Raw genomic sequence first — 21458 nt, forward strand, 5'->3', positions numbered from 1 at the left:
TTGAGGAAGCCTGCTCTGGATGTTGCTGGACCACAGATCTTACCATACCTGCTGGCTAGGATTAACAATATCAAGAGGAGAATGTGTTTTCCAGCCCTTTACACCAGGGGCACTGACTTGGCCCTTATGTTATGGGTCCCCAACGGCGCCCGTGACATAACATGGCATCATGACATCACATCAGCGATGCACCGGCACTGCCGAGGCCTCACGGCATCTCGGAGGTTACATCTGAGACCTCTGAGCGACTTTTCTACATCGTCTGGGAGGTCGTGTCAGGCTCTGTGACGACTTCCAATAGAAACCAGAAGTCACAACGGAGCCCCGTGTTGTGGGTGCTAAACACCCATAAAAAAATTTGTGGGTACCCTGGTACCCAAGGCCCCCAAGACCTAGCGCCTATGCACTACACTAACCAGGTCGATGTCTCTGCAAAGGTCATTACTGTGAAAAGGAATTGCAAACAAGCATAGAATGTCTTGCTTCCATGCATTGAAAGAAACCCAAATAAGAAACTCTGGATCTGTTTGCCTCCCCTCCACCGCTCCAATAGCCTAGAATCCGATCACTTAAGAATGTAATTGCACTTAAAAGTTGTGCCTATCTTAGATGACCCACATGCAAACAATCAATGCTTTCCTTCTCACCCGCCACCTGACCAGATCTGGGCTAAAAAGCGAGGAGAGGGGAGTTAATTTTACAGGCTTAAATAATCGTACCACCACAAACACTGTAGCACTCAAGAGGATATATTAACTCAATACATACGCCTTCCAGTAAATTTGCAGGCGCCGTTCGCGAGCCCGTCAAATCACGTATGAGGAACGCCGTCCAGTCCGAATATTTCTCCTTGATAGCTGGGAAAGCAAGGCGAGCACATGATTAGCTAAGGAGACAGATTCTGACCCTTAAAAAGGCTAGACTGAAACTTTACAATAGAGGCAGACTGTACGAGGTAGCTTCCAAACTCTATGACCCATCACACTCTCGGTCCAGTAAACTATGGTTTGCAGGTACCATCCGTCCCAAGTCACTTGAGTTTCCATAGTGGAAGAAAGGCAGTAAATCCATGAAAATAAATAAATAAGGGGGGAAGGGAAATTCAGCAGTAAAAAGTACCAATGAGTGTCCCTGGGGAAATTAGTTGCTCCTAGCACTGCATGGATTTAGGTGTGAGCCAGGCATGCATACCCCAAAAAACGTGGATATCCCGTACCCCAGAAAAACCTGGACACCCCGTTTTTTATCGTGAGAGAAAGGCGGCCATATTGGGCATCGCGATCTCCCATGATTTCACGCCGCAATTTCTTCCCCACCCCACTAAAAAGTGGTTGTTTTTTCCAGGAGGATATCACAAAATGGCCGCCGTTCTCTCGCAATTAAAAAACAGGAAGATGGCATCAGGGAACATGGCCTCTTGGTTTTTGCCTTCAAGGTGTTGGGAGGGCATGTGCATGAGCACCACACATTACAAGGTTACAAACTGGGATTTGCGAGGTGACAGGAGCTCTCCAGAGGGATTGCGTTAGCAGCAGTGAAAGTGTCGGCCCAAACCGCTGGGATAAGAGGATTTAAAAAATCAGCAAGCAACAAGGCTGGATTTATATCCAGGCTCCGACATTAGCAGCTACCAGCAGATCCATCAAGGAAACAGCAGATGACAAAAGGCTGTAAATGTTACCAGCACAGAGAATCAATAGATAGCATCATTTACCGGCTGAAGGGGACCGATTGTATGACAAGGCCTAAACAAAGCAGCAAAATGTAACCGTTCCAAATGAGCTATTTAATTAACTTGTCACCCAGCTGGTTCTTCAAGGGGGAAGACACTGGCAAGGGAGCCAGGCCCAGCCGCTAAGATACTCTCGCTCCAACCAGGGAAGAGCATCAGTTAATTTAGGGTGGTGGCTGGTGTCCATTGGTAGGGCAAAAGAAGGCAGGGAGGTCAGAAACAGGTGGGGCAGGGCAGAGCTGCACCCTTTGCCTGGCTTGCTAGAAGTGCAACAGCAGGAACCATTCATAGGAACATAGGTGGAGTTGGAAGGGACCCAGGGGTCATCTAGTCCAACCCCCTGAAACGCAGGAATCTCAGCTCAAGCATCCATGACAGATGGCCACCCAACCTCTGCTTAAAAACCTCCAAGGAAGGAGAGTCCACCATCTCCCCACTGTCAAACAGCTAAAGTTATCCCCGATGTTGAGTCGGAATCTCCCTTGTTGTAACTTGCAGCTATGGGTTCGAGTCCTACCCTCCAGAGCAGGAGAAAACAGGCTTGCTCCCTCTTCCGTGTGGGATATCTGAAGATGGCTCTCCTATCTCTTCTCAGTCTCCTCTTTTCCAAGCTAAACACACCCAGCTCCCTCGACCATTCCTCATAAGGCATGGTTTCCAGACCCTTGATTGGCGGTCAGCAGCCTTTTTCAGTTGTGGGCCGGTCCCTCAGACCTTGTGTGGGGCCGGACCATATTTTGAAAAAAATATATGAACGAATTCCTATGCCCCACAAATAACCCAGAGATGTATTTTAAATCAAAGCACTTATTCTACTCATGTAAAAACACCAGGCAGGCCCCACAAATAGCCCAGAGATGCATTTTAAATAAAAGGACACATTCTACTCATGCAAAAACACACTGATTCCTGGACCATCCGCGGGCCGGATTGAGAAGGCGATTGGGCCTTAGTTTGCCTACCCCTGCCCTTGATCATCTTGGTCACCCTCCTTTGCACACTTTCCAGCTTGTCGACACCCTTCTTAAATTGTGGGGCCCAGAACCACAGCTGTCAACTTTCCCTTTTCTTGCGAGGAATCCTATTCGGAATAAGGGAATTTCCCTTTAAAAAGGGGGGAAAGTTGACATCTATGTCCAGAACTAGACATGGAATGTGTGACTTATGGAACTGATACTATTGAGCAATATGGACCAATGGTTTGACTCCGTATAAAGGTGACTTTCTATGCCCCTGAGACTCACCCCCCCCATAAAGGCCTGATCTCAGGAAGACGAACTGTTATTTTCTCGGCAGGTTATACTCTGCTCTTGTCCAGGTGTTGCTGGACTACAACTCCCATCATCCCTGACCATTGCTCATGCTGGCTGAGGCTGATGGGAGTTGGAGTCCAACAATGCCTGAAGATTCATGGCTTCTCCATCCCTCATTTTTAGGGCAACAAAAATATTCAATCACATCCCTGCACCTGCACTCAGACCTCTGGGCCCTCTTTGACTACATGGGGGGGGGGGAATGGGGGCCTGCAACATTGGCCCTTCTGATTGGTAGACAGTATGAGGCCTTCAAATTGGCCAGGCATAGTATATACCGTATTTTTCGCTCTATAAGACGCACCAGACCACAAGACGCACCTAGTTTTTGGAGGGGGAAAACAAGAAAAAAAATATTCTGAATCTCAGAAGCCAGAATACCAAGAGGGATTGCTGCGCAGTGAAAGCAGCAATCCCTCTTGCAGTTCTGGCTTCTGGGATAGCAGTGCAGCCTGCATTCACTCCATAAGAGGCACACATATTTCCCCCTACTTTTTAGGAGGGAAAAAGTGAGTCTTATAGAGCAAAAAATACGGTAAATATGCAGAATTTCTGCCCTGTTAACAGAGCAGTGCTTTATTCCAGACACTCTTTCGGTCTATCAGCGCCTCTGTGATTAAACTCACCTTATCCGGAACATGTATTGCTTATTACATTTCTGCTTTTAGAGCTTTGTGTAAATCTATTTAAACTAGGGGGGTGGGGGGAAATGCAAAGGTGACTTGCCTTGAAAAAGAAAAAAGAAAAAAATTAAAATAATAACTAACCATACGGTTTTACACAATGCTATCTTTGAATAGCGTCTCCAGAGGAATTAGCAATTTTATGGCCATGGAAATAAAGTGCTGCATTAGCTGAAAGGTTCACGCAGATAAATGGGACCTTCTTTCCCCCTACAGACTTAAGGCTTGCTCTCCCCGTTGCCTCTGAGCCTTGTCTAGTTAGGCTGCTTACTTCTGTGTATCAAAGGTCAATAGTTAAGTTCATTAGAGCAACATTTGCCGCCTGGAATGAATTTTTGTTGGGGCTTCGAACTTCGCCAAGCCTGATCTGGGCTGCTTGGGGCAGGAAGGAGAAGGAACATTGCCAGCTAGCAGCTTTAATAATAATAACAACAACAACAACAACAACAACAACAACAACAACAACAACAACAACAACAATTTATTTATACCCAGCCACTCTGGGCGGCTTCCAACAAAATATTAAAATACAGTAATGCATCAAACATTAAAAGCTTCACTAAACAAGGCTGCCTTCATTTTTTTTTTTTAATAATTTTTTATTGCTTTTTTTCCAAGGTCAGAAAAGATCGTCAACAACACAACAAAAGCGTTTTTACAGAAAAAAGAAGAAATTATAAAAGAAAGTTCACTTTTCCAGATCTATTTTCATAATCAACTGGACTTCCCCAGATCTTCCATCCCCTGCTTTCTTTACAATAGAAATAAACAGCAAATTGATACCTTATTTTATGTGTTTTTGTACTTTCATTTAGTTATATAATCTGTAATTTATACTTTTCAAAATCATAACTTAATTTCCATCATTTATAAATCTCAATGCTGAAGCATGTTTTTCCCAGAGACTTAGCAAATTCTCAACATTCATATAACTTATAATGTTTTTGTAAATAGTCCTTAAATTTTTTCCAATCCTCTTCCACTGCCTCTTCTCCCAGATCTCGGATTCTGCCGGTCATTTCGGCTAATTCCATGTAGTCCATCAGCTGCGAATGCCACTCTTCCAGCGTGGGCAACTCCTGTGCCTTCCAATGTTTAGCTATAAGGATTCTTGCTGCTGTAGTAGCATATAAAAAGAAAGTTCTATCTTTCTTTGACACTCTCTGGCCCACAATGCCCAGGAGGAAGGCCTCTGGTTTCTTATGGAAGGTGTACTTAAACACCTTTTTCAACTCATTATAAATCATTTCCCAAAAAACCTTCACCCTCGGGCATGTCCACCAGAGGTGAAAGAATGTTCCTTCAGCCTCCTTACATTTCCAACATTTATTGTCAGACAGATGGTATATCTTTGCAAGTTTGACTGGGGTCATGTACCACCTGTATACCATTTTCATAATGTTTTCTTTTAAGGCACTACATGCCGTGAATTTCATACCGGTGGTCCATAACCTTTCCCAGTCTTCAGACATAATGTTGTACCCAATGTCCTGTGCCCATTTTATCATAGCTGATTTAACTGTCTCATCTTGAGTATTCCATTTAAGCAACAAGTTATACATTCTTGAAAGCACTTTCGTCTTAGGTTCAAGTAGTTCTGTCTCTAGTTTTGATTTTTCCACCTGGAAACCAATTTTTTTATCCTTTTTAAACACCTCTAGAATTTGGGCATAATGAAACCAGTCTCGCACCTTTCCCTTCAATTTTTCAAAGCTCTGCAACCTCCAAGTATCACCATCTCTTTCTATTAATTCACAGTATTTTGCCCAGCCACTCTCCATATTACGTAGTTTAATGGCTTTAGCCTCCGTCGGTGATAACCACCTCGGGGTCTTATTTTCAAGTAAGTCCTTATATTTGGTCCAGACAATAAATAGAGCTTTCCTGACAATATGGCTTTTAAACAGTTTATGAAACTTTACCTTGTCGTACCACATAAACAAGGCTGCCTTCAGATGTCTTCTAAAAGTCTAGTAGTTGTTCTCTTTGAAATCTGGTGGGAGGGCGTTCCACAGGGAGGGCGCCACTACCGAGAAGGCCCTCTGCCTGGTTCCCTGTAACTTGGCTTCTCGCAGTGAGGGAACCGCCAGAAGGCCCTCAGCGCTGGACCTCAGTGTCCGGGCAGGATGATGGGGGTGGAGACGCTCCTTTAGGTATACAGGACCAAGGCTGTTTAGGGCTTTAAAGGTCAGCACCAACACTTTGAATTGTGCTCGGAAACGTACTGGGAGCCAATGTAGGTCTTTCAAGACCGGTGTTATATGGTCTTGGCAGCCGCTCCCAGTCACCAGTCTGGCTGCTGCGTTCTGGATTAGTTGTAGTTTCCGGGTCACCTTCAAAGGTAGCCCCACGTAGAGCACATTGCAGTAGTCCAAGCGGGAGATAATCACAGCATGCACCACTCTGGCGAGGAAGTCCGCAGGCAGATAGGGTCTCAGCCTGCGTACCAGATGGAGTTGGTACACAGCTGCCCTGGACACGGATTTAACCTGTGCCTCCATGGACAGCTGTGAGTCCAAAATGACTCCCAGGCTGCGCACCTGGTCCTTCAGGGGCACAGTTACCCCATTCAAGACCTCCTGTCCCCCAGAAACAGTACTTCTGTCTTGTCAGGATTCAATCTCAATCTGTTAGCTGCCATCCATCCTTCAACCGCTTCCAGACACTCACACAGGACCGTCACTGCCTTCACTGGTTCTGATTTGAAAGAGAGGTAGAGCTGGGTATCATCCGCATACTGATGAACACCCAGCCCAAACCCCGATGATCTCTCCCAGCAGCTGCATGTAGATGTTAAAAAGCATGGGGGAGAGGACAGAACCCTGAGGCACCCCACAAGTGAGAGCCCAGGGGTCTGAACACTCATCCCCCACCACCACTTTCTGAACACGGCCCAGGAGGAAGGAGCGGAACCATTCTGTGGACAGGTTAAAAGACCCCTGGACGGTTAAGTCCAGTCCAAGGCGACTATGGGGTTGCAGCGCTCATCTCGCTTTCAGGCCGAGGGAGCCGGCGTTTGGCAACAGACAGCTTTCCGGGTCATGTGGCCGGCAGGACTGAGCCGCTTCTAGTGCAACAGAACACTGAAACCAGAGCAGCGCATGGAAATGCTGTTTTCCTTCCCGCCGGAGCGGTACCTATTTATCTACTTGCGCTGGCCTGCTTTTGAACTGCTAGGTTGGCAGGAGCTGGGACTGAGCAACGGGAGCTCACCCCATCGTGGGGATTCGAATCGCCGACCTTCCGATCCGCAAGCCCAAGAGGCTCAGTGGTTTAGAACCAAGCCAGCGTAGACGTCGCTGAGACAGAAGTGCAAACATGCTGGGAATGTGGTCTTGGGAGAGCACACAGCCAAAGATTTATTGGTGCTTCCAGGCCCTAAATAGTTACAAGTTAAGGTATTGGGGGGTGATACCCCCTCCTTAGATATCAGATGTGGGTGCATCAGTCTTCAACTCCCTGTTGCCATGTCCTCTATACTTTCTTCAAGCTTGAGATTGTAAGCTGTTTGAGGCAGAGACCTTTATTTCCTTTCCTCATGCCGCGGAGTAGCATTTATTTAGGTAAAGGTAAAGGTAAAGGGTCCCCTGATGTGACCGACTCTGGGGTTGCGGCACTCATCTCGCTTTATTGGCTGAGGGAGCCTGCGTACAGCTTCCGGGTCATGTGGCCTGCAGGACTAAGCCACTTCTGGCGAACCAGAGCAGCTCACAGAAACGCCGTTTACCTTCCCGCCAGAGTGGTACCTATTTATCTACTTGCACTTTGACGTGCTTTTGAACTGCTAGGTTGGCAGGAGCAGGGACCGAGCAACGGGAGCTCACCCCGTTGTGGGGATTTGAACCACTGACCTTCTGATCGGCAATCCCTAGGCTCTGTGGTTTAACCCACAGCGCCACCCGCATCCCATAGCATTTATTTATGTCTATTAAATAATCCCCCGTCTCCCCTCGTATAATTGATATGTATGTTGCACCATGCAGGGCACAATAAATCCTCTTCATCTCCCTTTGTTTCCTCCCAAAATCAACTTCCCAGCTGTCATAAAGGCGGTGTTGGTGAGTGGATATTTTCATATAGTGCAGGGTCATTTCATTAAAACGGTTTCACTGCCTCCCAGAGCGGCGGTTATTCATTCCGAGCGTCCCATAAATCTGAGCCTCCTTATTTTTTACGACAGGCACAGCCTGCCATGATGATGCCGTTTCAAAAAAGAAAGGATGTTTTTCACGAGGAGGAGATCGGCGCACGCAGTGCTCCAAGGGACTGCCAACCGTGTTCATTAAACGAGTTCAGGCCTGCGCAGGAAGCTGTCAAATACAGAGTCAGACCAATGGCCTCTGTAGCTCAGTAAAGTCTACCACCCTTGCGGTGGGGAAAGGGTTGTTGCTTACCCACAGGAAGCGTCGCATCAGTAGCCAATGGAGGGAACAGATCCTAAACCAAAATTGGTGGGCAAAGTTTGAAGCATAGTGAGGACTGCAGAGCTCCCTCTCTTTCTGTCCCAACCCTTCACTTTCTTCTACCTTTAAGAATCTTTAAGAATTTAAGAATTTGAAATGATGACATTTGGATTTGAGGACTGAAGTGGCTTTGTTGGGTGTTATATTGGAGTGGGTGAAGTGAATACAGTGGTACCTCGGGTTAAGAACTGAATTCGTTCCGGAGGTCCGTTTTTAACCTGAAACTGTTCTTAACCTGAAGCACCACTTTAGCTAATGGGGCCTCCCGCTGCCACCGCTGCGCAATTTCTGTTCTCATCCTGAAGCAAAGTTCTTAACCTGAAGCACTATTTCTGGGTTAGCGGAATCTGTAACCTGAAGCGTATGTAACCTGAAGCGTATGTAACCCGAGGTACCACTGTACATTCATACCTTGGTTTTCGAACAGCTTAGTTCTCTAATGTTTCGGCTCCCCAACGCAGCAAACCCAGAAGTGACTGTTCCGGTTTGCAAACTATTTTCGGAGCCCAGACAGCCGATGGGGCTTCTGATTGGCTGCAGGAGCTTCCTGCAGCCAATCAGAAGCCACGCTTTGGTTTCCAAATATTTTGGAATTCCGTTCGACTTCCAAGGTAGGACTGTATTGTTTATATATAGCAGACAGATGAAAAATCGGATGTCTCTTGCCTTGATTTTATTTCTTTCTCTCTTTTCTACTTCTTTTTCTTTATTTCTCTCTTTCTCCATTCCTCTCCCACCCTTATTTTTTAAAAATTATTTAGATCAAAGCCTTTTTTTGTAAAAAAAGGGAAAAGATATTTGATATTAAGTTTTGCCTCTTTTTCTATAAGCCCGAATAAAAAAATTCTTTTAAAAAAACTATTTCAAAATTTTCCATGTTGATGGTTAACACTGTGTTCTGCGTGTACTTGAGTTCATCTGCCATGGATCTTCCAGCATTCCACCTCGCTTTTTATCCTGCAGATCTGGATTTCCCCCCCTGTCCCCTCCACCCCTCGCTTGAACTGGTCACTTGCAAGATGTCACTTCACTGCTTGTACTTCTCCAATGCAAGACACTCTTGGTCTTTCTCTCACTCCTTCTCTCACTCTTGGTGCTTCCTCCCCAGAGCCTTCCTGCCAATCCCCTTGCTGCCTGCCTTAAAGGTAATGGTAAAGGGACCCCTGACCATTAGGTCCAGTTGCGGACGAGTCTGGGGTTGCAGCACTCATCTCGCTTTATTGGCCGAGGGAGCCGGCGTACATCTTCCGGTTCATGTGGCCAGCATGACAAAGCCGCTTCTGGCTAACCAGAGCAGCGCACGGAAACACCGTTTACCTTCCTGCCGGAGTGGTACCTATTTATCTACTTGCATTTAGACATGCTTTCGAACTGCTAGGTTGGCAGGAGCAGAGACTGAGCAACGGGAACTCACCCCATCGCGGGGATTCGAACCATGACCTTCTGATCGGCAAGTCCTAGGCTCTGTGGTTTAACCCACAGCGCCACCCGCGTCCTACTTTAAAAGGGCACCAGTCACCACTAGGCTCCCACCCAGAGAGTGCAAATTCCCCATCTCAGCTCTGCAATGATGAGGTAGGGACTTTTCAGTGGTGGCACCGCTTTTTGGAATATTCCCTCCAAGAAGCTAGCTCAGCACAAACCCCGATATCTCTTGGGCACCAGGATCTTTTTATTTCCCTGTCATCATTATTTTGATTTATATGCTGCTCCCCCCCCAATGTAAAAAAGCTGTTGTTGTCTTTTAGTCAACATGATCTAATCAATATCCTCAGCAGATTCAGCTCACCCCCCCCCAAAAAAAACACAGCAACTGATCTCCAAAATCAGTAACTTAGCTTATGGAAAAACAATTAGAGAAACAAATTCTTCCAAGCTTTCTAACCAAAAAAATAAATGAAAATAAATCCATATTATTATTATTTAATCTGAAAGAGGAGAAGGGGGCGGAGAGTCCCCAACAATCTTTAAATACAGTACAGCATGCAGAAAGAATCCAATATCAAGCCTGACTGAAGAAGTTGATTAAATTAATTCAATTTAAAAACCTAAACAAACCCTGAAGGTGGCTCCTTTGTACACTGCTAAATCATTTACTACCCGAGAAGAACTGAACGGGCGCAAAATATTCATTCATTAAATCTTCCATAAATTTTCACTCGGTATTTGGCTGCAGCCACAATATTACTTAGAAGTCATTACATGCCGTTCATTTGGCGCCTGCTGTTTGGATGAAGTCCGGGCATTTCACACCACTTCTTGCCTGGTCTGCTCGCAAATTATTTGGAAGTTGTTGCATAGGACAGTCAAATTTCTTTCGATGAAGCAGGGCTGGGGGCCTGAGCTCAGCGACAGAGCGTCTGCCTTGCATGCAGAACGTCCCCAATTCAATCCCCGCCATCTCCAGGCAGGATTGGGAAAAACTCCCTGTCAGAAACCTTGGAGAGCCGCTGCCAGTCAGAGTTGCCAATAATAATAACAATAACAATAATAACAATAATAACAATAATAACAACAACAATAACAATAATAACAATAACAACAACAACAACAACAACAACAACAACAACAATAATAATAATAATAATAATAAATTATTTATGCCCCGCCCATCTGGCTGGGCTCCCCCAGCCACTCTGGACAGCTTCCAAAAATTAATAATAATTAATTTATTACTACCGAGAAGGCCCTCTGCCTGGTTCCCTGTAACTTGGCTTCTCGCAGTGAGGGAACCACCAGAAGGCCCTCGGCGCTGAACCTCAGTGTCCGGGTAGAATGATGGGGGTGGAGACGCTCCTTCAGGTATACTGGGCCGAGGCTGTTTAGGGCTTTAGAGGTCAGCACCAACACTTTGAATTGTGCTCAGAAACGTACTGGGAGCCAATGTAGGTCTCTCAGGACTGGTATTATGTGGTCTCGGCGGCCACTCCCAGTCACCAGTCTAGCTGCTGCATTCTGGATTAGTTGTAGTTTCCGGGTCACCTTCAAAGGTAGCCCCACGTAGAGCGCATTGCAGTAGTCCAAGCGGGAGATAACCAGAGCATGCACCACTCTGGCATGCTATCTACTGAGGTAGATAGACCAATGGTCTTAACTGGTAGAAGGAAACTTCCTATATTCCTCTGGTTGTTTACCACGAAGCTCGTAAGCTATGGCAAGCCCATGCCCAGGGCCGGCTCTATCACTGGGCAAAGTGAGGCAGCTTTTCATTCCAGTTGGATTCTGTATGCAGAATATGGATGGGGCACCATCCAGTCCTTGCCCAGAAGAGCAAAATGTCTTGGGCATTTGCCACCTATGATGGGAATTTATTTATCATGTCGTTCAGATCCTACGTTTCTTCCAAGGTGCTCAAACTGGTGGATGTAGAACTGTAGAGTTGAGACCCTGAGGATCATCTAATCCAAGGTTTCCCAAACTTGGGTCCCCAGCTGTTTTTGGACTACAACTCCCATCATCTGTAGCTAGCAAGACCAGTGGGCAGGGATGATGGGAATTGTAGTCCAAAAACAGTTGGAGTCCCAAGTTTGGGAAACCCAGACTTCTAGTCTAACCCCCTTGCAATGCAGGAATACGCAGATGTCTTATACAGGAATCGAACCTGCAACTTTGACGTTATCAGCACCATGCTCTCACCAACCTACATGATTCCTCTGCACCCCATGTTGTCTTCCCCACAACTGTGGGGCAGGTTGGGCAGAGACTATGGCTGGTCCAGAGAGCTTCATGGCTGAGGGAAGATTTGAACCCTGGAATCCCTGGTCAGAGTACAACACTCTAACCACTACACCACACTGTTGACAAGCCAAGAACAGAGTGCTAGTGCAGGGATAGGGAACTTTGATGTGCTTTCTAACTGCTAGGTTGGCAGGAGCAGGGACTGAGCAATGGGAGCTCACCGTTCAATAAATGAATGAATTAATCACATTTCTCCTCCACCCCTACAGCAATCCTAAGCTATGGCCCTTCTACACTGAAGTTATTTTTGCGGTGGCAGTTCGTTTCAGCCCGATGTAGCTTGCCGGTGATCAAAATTTGCAGGCAGAAGAAGAAGAAGAAGAGTTTGGATTTGATATCCCGCCTTTCACTCCCTTTAAGAAGTCTCAAAGCAGCTAACATTCTCCTTTCCCTTCCTCCCCCACAACAAACACTCTGTGAGGTGAGTGGGGCTGAGAGACTTCAGAGAAGTATGACTGGCCCAAGGTCATCCAGCAGCTGCGTGTGGCAGAGCGGAGACGCGAACCCAGTTCCCCAGATTACGAGACTACCGCTCTTAACCACTACACCACACTGGCAGAGGCACAACGCATCCCTAGAATACTAAGCGGAAGATCTTGGCCAACATATAAGTATCAAGATGCCAGACTTACTTACCATTGGGAGGCATGAGAACTTTGTTGTTCTGGGTGCACCAACCCACAGGGTGGAGATCGGCTGTCATCACATCGCACCAGAAATCAGCTCTGCGGTCGTCTTCGTAGCCGCAGTAACGCAGCAGCAAGAGCTGCCCGCATGTGGTGATGATAGTTGCCACCCAGTAGGTCTCTGGGTTGTGTTTGTTGGCCACCTCTAGCTTCATGCCAGGCTGGAAACTGCTCTGGAGGCTGACTTCCACCTTCCCCAAAAGGAGAAAGAAACAGGGTTGCTTTAGCTTAAGGAACAAGAAGGAAGCAAGATACAATTCCTCTAGAACTCCAGCAGGAGCAGAATGCCGTGGCGAGGCTCCTTACGGGGTCCTTGCTGCGGGATCACATTCATCCAGTGCTTTACCAGCTGCACTGGCTCCCGGTGGAGTACAGGGTCAAGTTTAAGGTGCTGGTTTTAAAGCCCTGTGCGGCCTAGGACCCTTGTACCTACGGGACCGCCTCTCCTGGTATGCCTCGCGGAGGACCTTAAGGTCCACAAATGACAACATTTTGGAGGTCCCAGGTCGCAAGGTGGTTAGGTTGGTCTCAACTAGGGCCAGGGCCTTTTCAGTACTGGCCCCGACATGGTGGGACGCTCTGCCACAAGAGACTAGGGCCCTGCGGGACTTGACATCTTTCCGAAGGGCCTGCGAGACAGAGCTGTTCCGCCTGGCCTTTGGTTCGGACTCAGTCTTCCCTCCCCTTACGGTTTTAATTTATGGGCTACTTTTAAAATGAGGCTGCTTTTTAAATAGCATTTTAACCTGTATTTTAAATTGGGTTTTTGTTTTGTTTTGTTTTCCCCCTATTATGTTTCTATTGTAATTTTACTGGTGTTAGCCGCTCTGAGCCCGGTTCTGGCCAGGGAAGGCAGGGTATAAATAATTTTTTTATCACTATTATTATTATTATTATTACTATTATTGTTATTATTATTAGAACAGCCTTTACAAATGTGCAGGTCTAAATGTTTCTAGACCTAGTACTGTCTGACGCTGTTTTGCTTCCTGCTGCAGTGGTACATCTATTTATCTACTTGCACTGGTGTGCTTTCAAACTGCTAGGTTGGCAGGAGCTGGGACCGAGCAATGGGAGCTCCCCCCATTGCGGGGATTCGAACCACCAACCTTCCAACCTTCCGATAGGCAAACCCAAGAGGCTCAGTGGTTTAGACCACAGCGCCACCCGCGTCCCTTCTCACAGTAGTTAACCATAGGCCTGTGGGCTTCCCACAAGCAAGACCTGAGAGCAACAGCATTCTCAGGTGCACTCTGAATAACCGGTATTCAGAAAAATACTGCCTCTGGCAGCGGTGCTAGAACATAGCCTTATCCTCCGTGAATTTGTCTAACACACTGAAGATTTTCTTGTTTTACAGAAGTAAGTGTAATGTCTCTCGTATTTTTTCCATGTAACATTTTACAAATCCATTTCATTTGTTGAGACATTAGGGGGAGGGGAAAAAAGGGGGTGGAGGGAGGGAAGATGGGTGGGGGTGGGGTCGGGTGGCAATGTTTCTCTTATGCTTAATGTATGTAGTGTTAGGATATTTCCGTTCCACCTTAAAAGGGAGCAGGCTTTGTGAGTCAGAGTCTGCGCATGTCCTGTTCACAGGATGCTTATGTTTGCTATTGCTTTCGTTTCTCTCTCTGTCGGAGACACTGTCGCAGGCAGTCATGTCTTTCTCTGTTCTGATCAACGCTGAATAAAGCTTGTAAATAATGCTCTCCTGCGTGCAACTTTTGGCTGTGCATTATCTGCTGATAGAGTGTGCATGAGCTCTAGAATGTGGCAAGTTTATTTTTCTAGAAACTCATGTCGCTAATAGCTGATACTGCGTGCCTACGGGAGATCGATGGATCGTCCGGCAGACGGCTTGGGGCCATGATGGACTTTATCTCCCTGGCAGTATCCCAACATGTAGGACTTGGTGTCAGCGTTGCTTGTGCTGTTCACTTGTGTTCCTTTGGTGGTGAGAAAGGTTGGGGTTGGCCTAGGGTGTGGTTGTTTGTTATTGGCTGTGGTGATCTTTGTTTTCGTGTGTGAGTGAGGTGGGTGGGTGTTTTGGATCAGGTTAGCCTTATTGATTAGTATGCTGTTGGTGGATTTTGTCATTGTTGGGCTGTGTATGTGATAAAGGGGAGCCATACCGGGGTGAAGGCGTCTTCTTCTGTTTGTCCCCGTGTCAGTTTCAGTTTATTAGTTAATGTTTCTAGTAGGGCTGTTTCCCATATTATTTGGTACCATTGGTCCATGCTTACTCCTGACAGGTCTCTCCAGTGTCTGGTTATGGTGTTTCTGGCTGCTGAAAGTAGGTGGGTTATGAGTTCTTTGTGGTGTAAATGGGCATTGTTGTCTTGGAAGATGTTTAGTAGGGCCAATTCTGGGGTGATGTCTAATACTTGCTTAGTTATTTTCCACATTTCTCGTGTGGCTGTTGTCCACAATGGATTTTGGAGCACTCCCACCACATGTGGAGGTATGTGCCTGTGGAGGTGCACATTGAAAAGCCATTTGCATTGGTGGGTATCGCTACCTCTCATGGGAGTGGATTCCAGTGTCTAACTAGGCACCATGTTTTCAAGCAGTGTTCGAAATTAGCCAAGTGTCAGGCACATTTTGCACCTGGTTTTCGACCGCCTGCGACCAAGAGAAGATGCCTGGGTGCCAGGATTGCACCTGACATCTCCACCATCTGGGGATCATTGGATCTGGACTGTTTCCACACACTCATATCCCATCCTGTAGAAATCTATCTGTTATATTTTATCTGCACAATCAGAATTTCTGGAGCAGGAGCAGTCACCATTAAGAAAAGAGGTCAGAATGGGCCAATATTCATATGAATTTTCTTCTTTAGTTTCTCAAATTCTCAACGGAGCTCAAGGTCATCATCTGAACTTGCCAGATGTTTAACTGAGAATCAATCCCAGTCATTTGAAAAGTAAGACTTTAAAGCTCTCTTGCCCCCAAAATGGCAACTAGACATTCTGTTTTGGCAACTGGTTTAAGGAGCCATTTGGCACCCGGCTGAGATATCTGAGTTTCTAACACTGTTTTCAAGGTTTCATCATTGGTAATGAGGACCAGAAACTCCAGGCAAAAAATACCTACGTGCTTAAACGAAGTGTGAGGGGCAGCGCAAGATCCTGTCTCTTCCAAGTATTCATCCCAGTTGAAATCAACGTCTTCGGAATTTGAACTTTCATCTGCTTAATATAAAACAAAAACACGTATGTTATGTGTTCAAGCCAGCAAGGAGGTCTTGTGTTGTACAAGTTATGTGAGAAAATGAAGAATGAGCGAATAGGCTCATTAGAAGCAGATTTGAATAGCTTTGCTTAGTTGCCTTTCAATCACTTTCCTTGCTTCTCTAATACGTTTAGTGGCACAACATTAGCTGTTTATCAGCTCTGGTACTTAGTCAACTCTGTCTGCTCCACGAAAAGGTGGGCTTCTGTTAGGCTAGCCTTTTCTACATCATCAAAAAAAGAGGGAATGTATCGCCACAGGAAAGAAAGGAGAAAGGCACGAAAGTTCTGCATAAATTTTGTGTGTGCTAATGTACAGTGGTACCTCTGGATACGAACGGGATCCATTCCGGAGCCCCATTCACATCCTGAAGTAAACATAACATGTGCGCAGGTCGCGTTTCGCCACTTCTGCGCATGACATCATTTTGAGCATCTGCGCATGCGCGAGAGGCGAAACCCGGAAGTAACGCGCTCCGTTACTCCCAGGTCGCCACAGAGCGCAACCCGAAAATACTTACCGTATTTTTCGCCCTATAGGACGCACTTTTTCCCCTCCAGAAATGAAGGTGAAATGTGTGTGCGTCCTATGGGGCGAATGCAGGCTTCAGGAAGCTATCTGCAAGCCTTGGGAGCCTGGCGCGACTTCCCGAGGGGCTCCCAAGGCTTGCGGACAGCAGCCTGCAGCCCGAAGCCGGGGGCTTGCTGAGCAGCGCGCCCCGGGCTTCAGGCAGATATCCACAAGCCTGGGGAGCCTGGCGGGAGTTCCAGCAGGCTCCCAAGGCTTGTGGATAGCAGCCTGCTCTGGGGGCTGGGGTCGGGGGAAACACGGGCTTCCCCCGCCCCAGCCCCGCGCCTGGGGGGGAAATAATTCCCCCCCCCTTTATCCCCCCCCCAAAAAACCTAGGTGCGCCCTATGGGCCGGTGCGCCCTATAGGGCGAAAAATACGGTAACTTGAAGCTACTTCAACCCGAGGTATGGCTGTACACGTATAGATTCAATTTTAAAAATAAAATAAAATAAATCTACAATTTAAATCAGCATAAGAGCATAAGAAGAGTCTGCTGGATCAGGCCCACAGCCCATCTAGTCCAGCATCCTGTTCTCACAGTGGCCAACCAGGTGCCTGTGGGAAACCGGCAAGCAGGATTCGAACACAAGACCCCCCTCTCCTCCTACGGCTTCCAGTGACTGGTATTCAGAAGTGTGGAGGCAGAGCACACGAGCAGCCTGAGATGGTCCTCTCCTCCATGAATTTGTCTAACCCTCTTTTAAAGCCATCTAGGTGGTGACCGGGGATGCGGGTGGCGCTGTGGGTTAAACCACAGAGCCTAGGACTTGCCGATCAGAAGGTCGGCGGTTCGAATCCCCGCGACGGGGTGAGCTCCCATTCCTCGGTCCCTGTCCCTGCCAACCCAACAGTTCGAAAGCACGTCAAAGTGCAAGCAGATAAATAGGTACTGCTCCAGCGGGAAGGTAAACAGTGTTTCCATGTGCTGCTCTGGTTCGCCAGAAGCAGCTTAGTCATGCTGGCCACATGACCCGGAAGCTGTACGCCGGCTCCCTCGGCCAATAAGTCGAGGTGAGCGCTGCAACTCCAGAGTCTGCCATGACTGGACCTAATGGTCAGGGTTCCCTTTACCTTTATGCTGGTGATCATCCCTGCGGCCAGTGGGAGGGAGTTCCATAGTTTAACAATGTGCTGCGAGAAGTACTTTCAAAATGCGCTATGTTTCACCGGGTGGTTGGGGAAAGCAGTGGCCATGTAGGCCTGCTGAGCTGAGCATTGATGAGCAACTTCTCATACCCCACTTTCCTTAACATATTGTGAGAACTTTTAATAATAATAATAACAATAATAATAATTGCAAAGTGATGCAGGGAAGCAAATTTAAAATTGGGAAATGGAGAGCAACCAAAATGGACAGATTTCTCCATCCCTGTGTATTAGCTGTATTTACGTATATCTCAGCTCTCTTCCGATTGCTCAGGGCAGCATGTTGCCCTTCTCCCCTAGTTTGTCACCAATCACAACATCCCTGTGAGGTAGGCTAGGCCAAGAGTTCGGGATTGGCTCAAGGTTGCCTGGCGACCTTCACAGCTGAGTAGGGACTTGAATCTAGCCACGCACAGCTCCTTCCAACACTTGTTGGCTGGCTTTTTTCTGGCCCACGTACGACCAGTCTGGATAGTTGGCCTTGGTGAAGATTTGACGTTTTCATCCCCCAAAAGTTTTTATTTGAGTTTCTACTGAAATGTGGCTGCAATTTAATGTTGTACTTTAATCTTGTTTTTAAGTTGTATTTTAATCAATTGTTTTTATATCTGGTGTTAGCCGCCCTGGGCCTGGTCTTGGCTGGGGAGGGTGGGGTATAGATAAAATTATTATACTATTATTATTACTATTATTATTATTACTATTACTATTATTATTATTACTATTATTATTATTATTATTATTATTATTATTATTATCTTAACTGCTACAGTACACCAGCTCATAAAGCTTAGCCAAAAATAAAAAGCCCACCTGAATAAAACTGTTCAGCATCCCCGTTGGCTAGGTCTGTATTTTCGTCCAAGGAAAGGCGCTGAGTCTCATTCATGCTGAAGATCACAGATCCTCTTGTCTCCATTGCTCAGAGAAAGGATTCTCTGAGTCCTAATTCATCATCACGAAGCACAGCCTTCCTGTGGCAAGAAAGAAGACCTTTCAGTAATCAATCTACATTTCCCTCCCCCTGCTCTCTTTCACATCACCTGGCCCTCGGAGCAAAAGATTATCTCCAAATATACTTGGAGCAAACCCACCAAAATGAATGGTCCTAACTTAAGTCATCATGCCCATTAACCTCAATGAATCTACTCAAGAGTACCACTAACATTGGCTTGAGTGACGAGATACCCTGAAAGCTTCTGGGTAATTTGTGGCAGAAGATGGTGAGGATGGGGGGACAGACCTTTCCCACTTAGAAACACGTTCTGACTTTGCAGATTTTTAGAATCATAGAATTGCAGAGTGGGAAGGGATCTAGTCCAATCCCGTCCAATCAAGAGTCCAGTCCTAGCCACGCGATCCAGGGCCCACAAATTTTGGCCGGCCTTGGCCAAACATTCGGGGTTGCCAGGTCCCTTACCGCCACCTGACAGGTGAGTTTTGTTCCTAACTTTGCACCGTTTCTCTAAAATTGAAACAACATCTCCCTCCACAAAAAAATGCTTAGTGTGGGGGGCAGAAAGAGAAATAAGCTGTGCAAATTTCCGCCACTAACGGCAATCCCTGCCCACAAAAAATTGATGAGAGAATTTCTCCTCCCCTGAAGAAATTCAGTGGGGCAGCCCCTCTTGATTTCTCTGTCGACAAATAAACATGGAGACACAGAATTTCCAGAGGCTGCTTGCACAAGTCTATCGTTCATAAGAGGCGTCCCTTGACATTGCAGCTATGATGGCCATGGGTGCATGACAAACTTGTCTCCTGCCCTCTCCCAACACTCCCACACAGCCATCATCCCATGCAGGGGTCCCAATCGCTAGGCTCACCAGCTTGGGGGTCCCTCCTGCTTCCAGCTATAAGTGCAAGCCCCAGACCTCATCTGAAGTTTGGAACCTCCTCTGACACGAGGTTTCTGTGACTGTTGTTGTCAAAGGTTATACAGTGGTACCTCTGGTTGCGAACGGGATCCGTTCTGGAGGCCCATTTGCAACATGAGCAGAACGCAACCCGCATCTGCGCGTGTTGCGATTCGCCGCTTCTGCGCATGACGTCATTTTGTGTGTCTGCGCATGCGGCGAAACCCAGAAGTAACCCATTCCGGTACTTCCGAGTCGCCGCGGGAAGCAACCTGAAAACGCTCAACCTGTTATACATTTATAAAAAAACCAGAAGCATTTTTACTAGGCATTGTTGGGCGTGATATCAATAGAAATGAATGTAAGCTCTTTTAACATGCAATAACAGCAGCAAGAATATTATTGGCCCAAAAATGGAAGCAAGAAGAATTACCAACGATTGAAGAATGGAGGATGAAGTTAATGGACTATGCAGAACTAGATAAACTAACAGGAAGGATCCGAAACCGGCGGGACCAGAAATTCACAGAAGAGTAAATTTACGGACTATCTGAAAAGTATTTGTGAAGATCAGATGACGTTTGTAGGTTTGTAAGAAGTTTTGTGAGGAGTATTATTGGAAGTTTTGCAAAAATGGATAAGGGGGAGGATGATTTGTTAAGAGATGTAAAGGCAATATAAAGTTAAGAATTGCATAAGAAGTGGTTAAAACGGTGGATCATCAGAGGTGCTGATGGAAGTCTAAAAAGATTGTATAAGTGATAAGTTTTGTGGTACATTTTATAATTTATATGTTAAAATCAATAAAATTTACATATATACACACACACACACACATATATACACACACACATATATATACATATATATACACAGATATATATATACATATATATATACACACACATATATATATACATATACACATACATATACATATATACATACATACATACATATATATATATATATATATACATATATATTTGCTTTCGTAGATTTTCACGGGTACAGGAATGCAGGTTTTGGTGTCTTCGGGTGTCTTCCCGTGTAAGAGTTGGGGTGTCTAGGCGACGTTTCGACGAGGTCTCACTCGTCATCTTCAGGCTGGTGCTTTCGGCTTCTTGTTACTGGAACAGAGCAGGATCTCAGTGTTTGAGTTCCTATAAATACTGTTGAGGGGGTGTGGTGTATAGCCTCCAACGTTCTGGGCAGAGAGGAAGTTCCCAGGTTAGTGTGTCTTTTCTTCTTTTGTTCATTAATTACTTGAGGGATATCTTGAGTGATTTCCTGAGTGACATTCTGAGTACCACTTAGGAGGGTCATTAGGTGTGGATTAGTTGCTAAAGCTTTCGTGTCTTGACCTCTTGACCTTGTGAAGAGTTTTTTCTGAGAAGATGGCTGTACTGCACTTAGTTGTGCTCTGGCTTGGCTTCGTGTATAGGGGCGAGCTGTGGTTTTGTGCCCTGTGCCAGCCAGATCTGTGTAGGGATTGCAGGGGGGTGCAGCATCCGGAGGTGCCACTATGGTTTGGCTACTGGATGGTGTCTGTAATTTATCTGTGGAGAGGGTCTGGGTTTGGGTCTGGTGTGGTTGATTGGAGATGGCGTTCTGTGTGCCTCTGGTTCTGGTGTCGGTTTTTGTGGGGAGGGCTATTTTCCAGATGTCTGGCAGGCGGGACGTATCGTCACGCTTGTTCATGTTGTGAGGGTGTTTCTCTATCTCGATGGCTTCCATGATTATTCTCTTGTGGTGGTGTTCCATGTTAAAGAGCAATTTGGAATCTGAAAAATTAATTTCGTGTCCTGTTTCTTTCATGTGTTGGTAAAGAGAGGAAGTTTTTTCTTCTTTTTTGACGGCATTCTTGTGTTCTGCGATACGTGCATTTATTCGTCTGTTTGTTTGTCCAATGTACGTGGCTGGGCAGACTTTGCAGGGTATTTCATAGACCCCTTGGTTTTCTAACTGGATTTTATCTTTGGGGTTTCTGAGGATATTGGCTATTTTTTGGTTGGTGCAAAAGGCTGTTTTGATAT

The 21458-nt window shown here is 46.3% G+C and overlaps 1 protein-coding gene across 3 annotated transcripts in view; it reads right to left on the reverse strand.

The window, feature by feature from the left end:
• Window positions 1-21458, reverse strand: part of SFMBT2 (Scm like with four mbt domains 2) — a 78140-nt gene that overhangs the window by 44807 nt on the left and 11875 nt on the right. The window contains exons 2-5 of one of the 3 annotated variants that reach the window (XM_081209921.1): window positions 18380-18540; window positions 15712-15806; window positions 12566-12806; window positions 769-857 (exon numbers count right to left, since the gene is read on the reverse strand). In XM_081209921.1, coding sequence (XP_081066047.1) covers window positions 769-857; window positions 12566-12806; window positions 15712-15806; window positions 18380-18485 — 531 coding nt within the window. In that variant the 5' untranslated portion in view covers window positions 18486-18540. Of the gene's footprint in view, window positions 1-768; window positions 858-12565; window positions 12807-15711; window positions 15807-18379; window positions 19915-21458 lie in introns of those variants that run through there. The other 2 variants (XM_081209922.1, XM_081209920.1) reach the window with 2 other exon arrangements.

The sequence above is a fragment of the Podarcis bocagei genome (genome assembly GCF_964188305.1).
Source record: "Podarcis bocagei genome assembly, chromosome: 10".
Classification (NCBI taxonomy): Eukaryota; Metazoa; Chordata; class Lepidosauria; order Squamata; family Lacertidae; genus Podarcis; species Podarcis bocagei.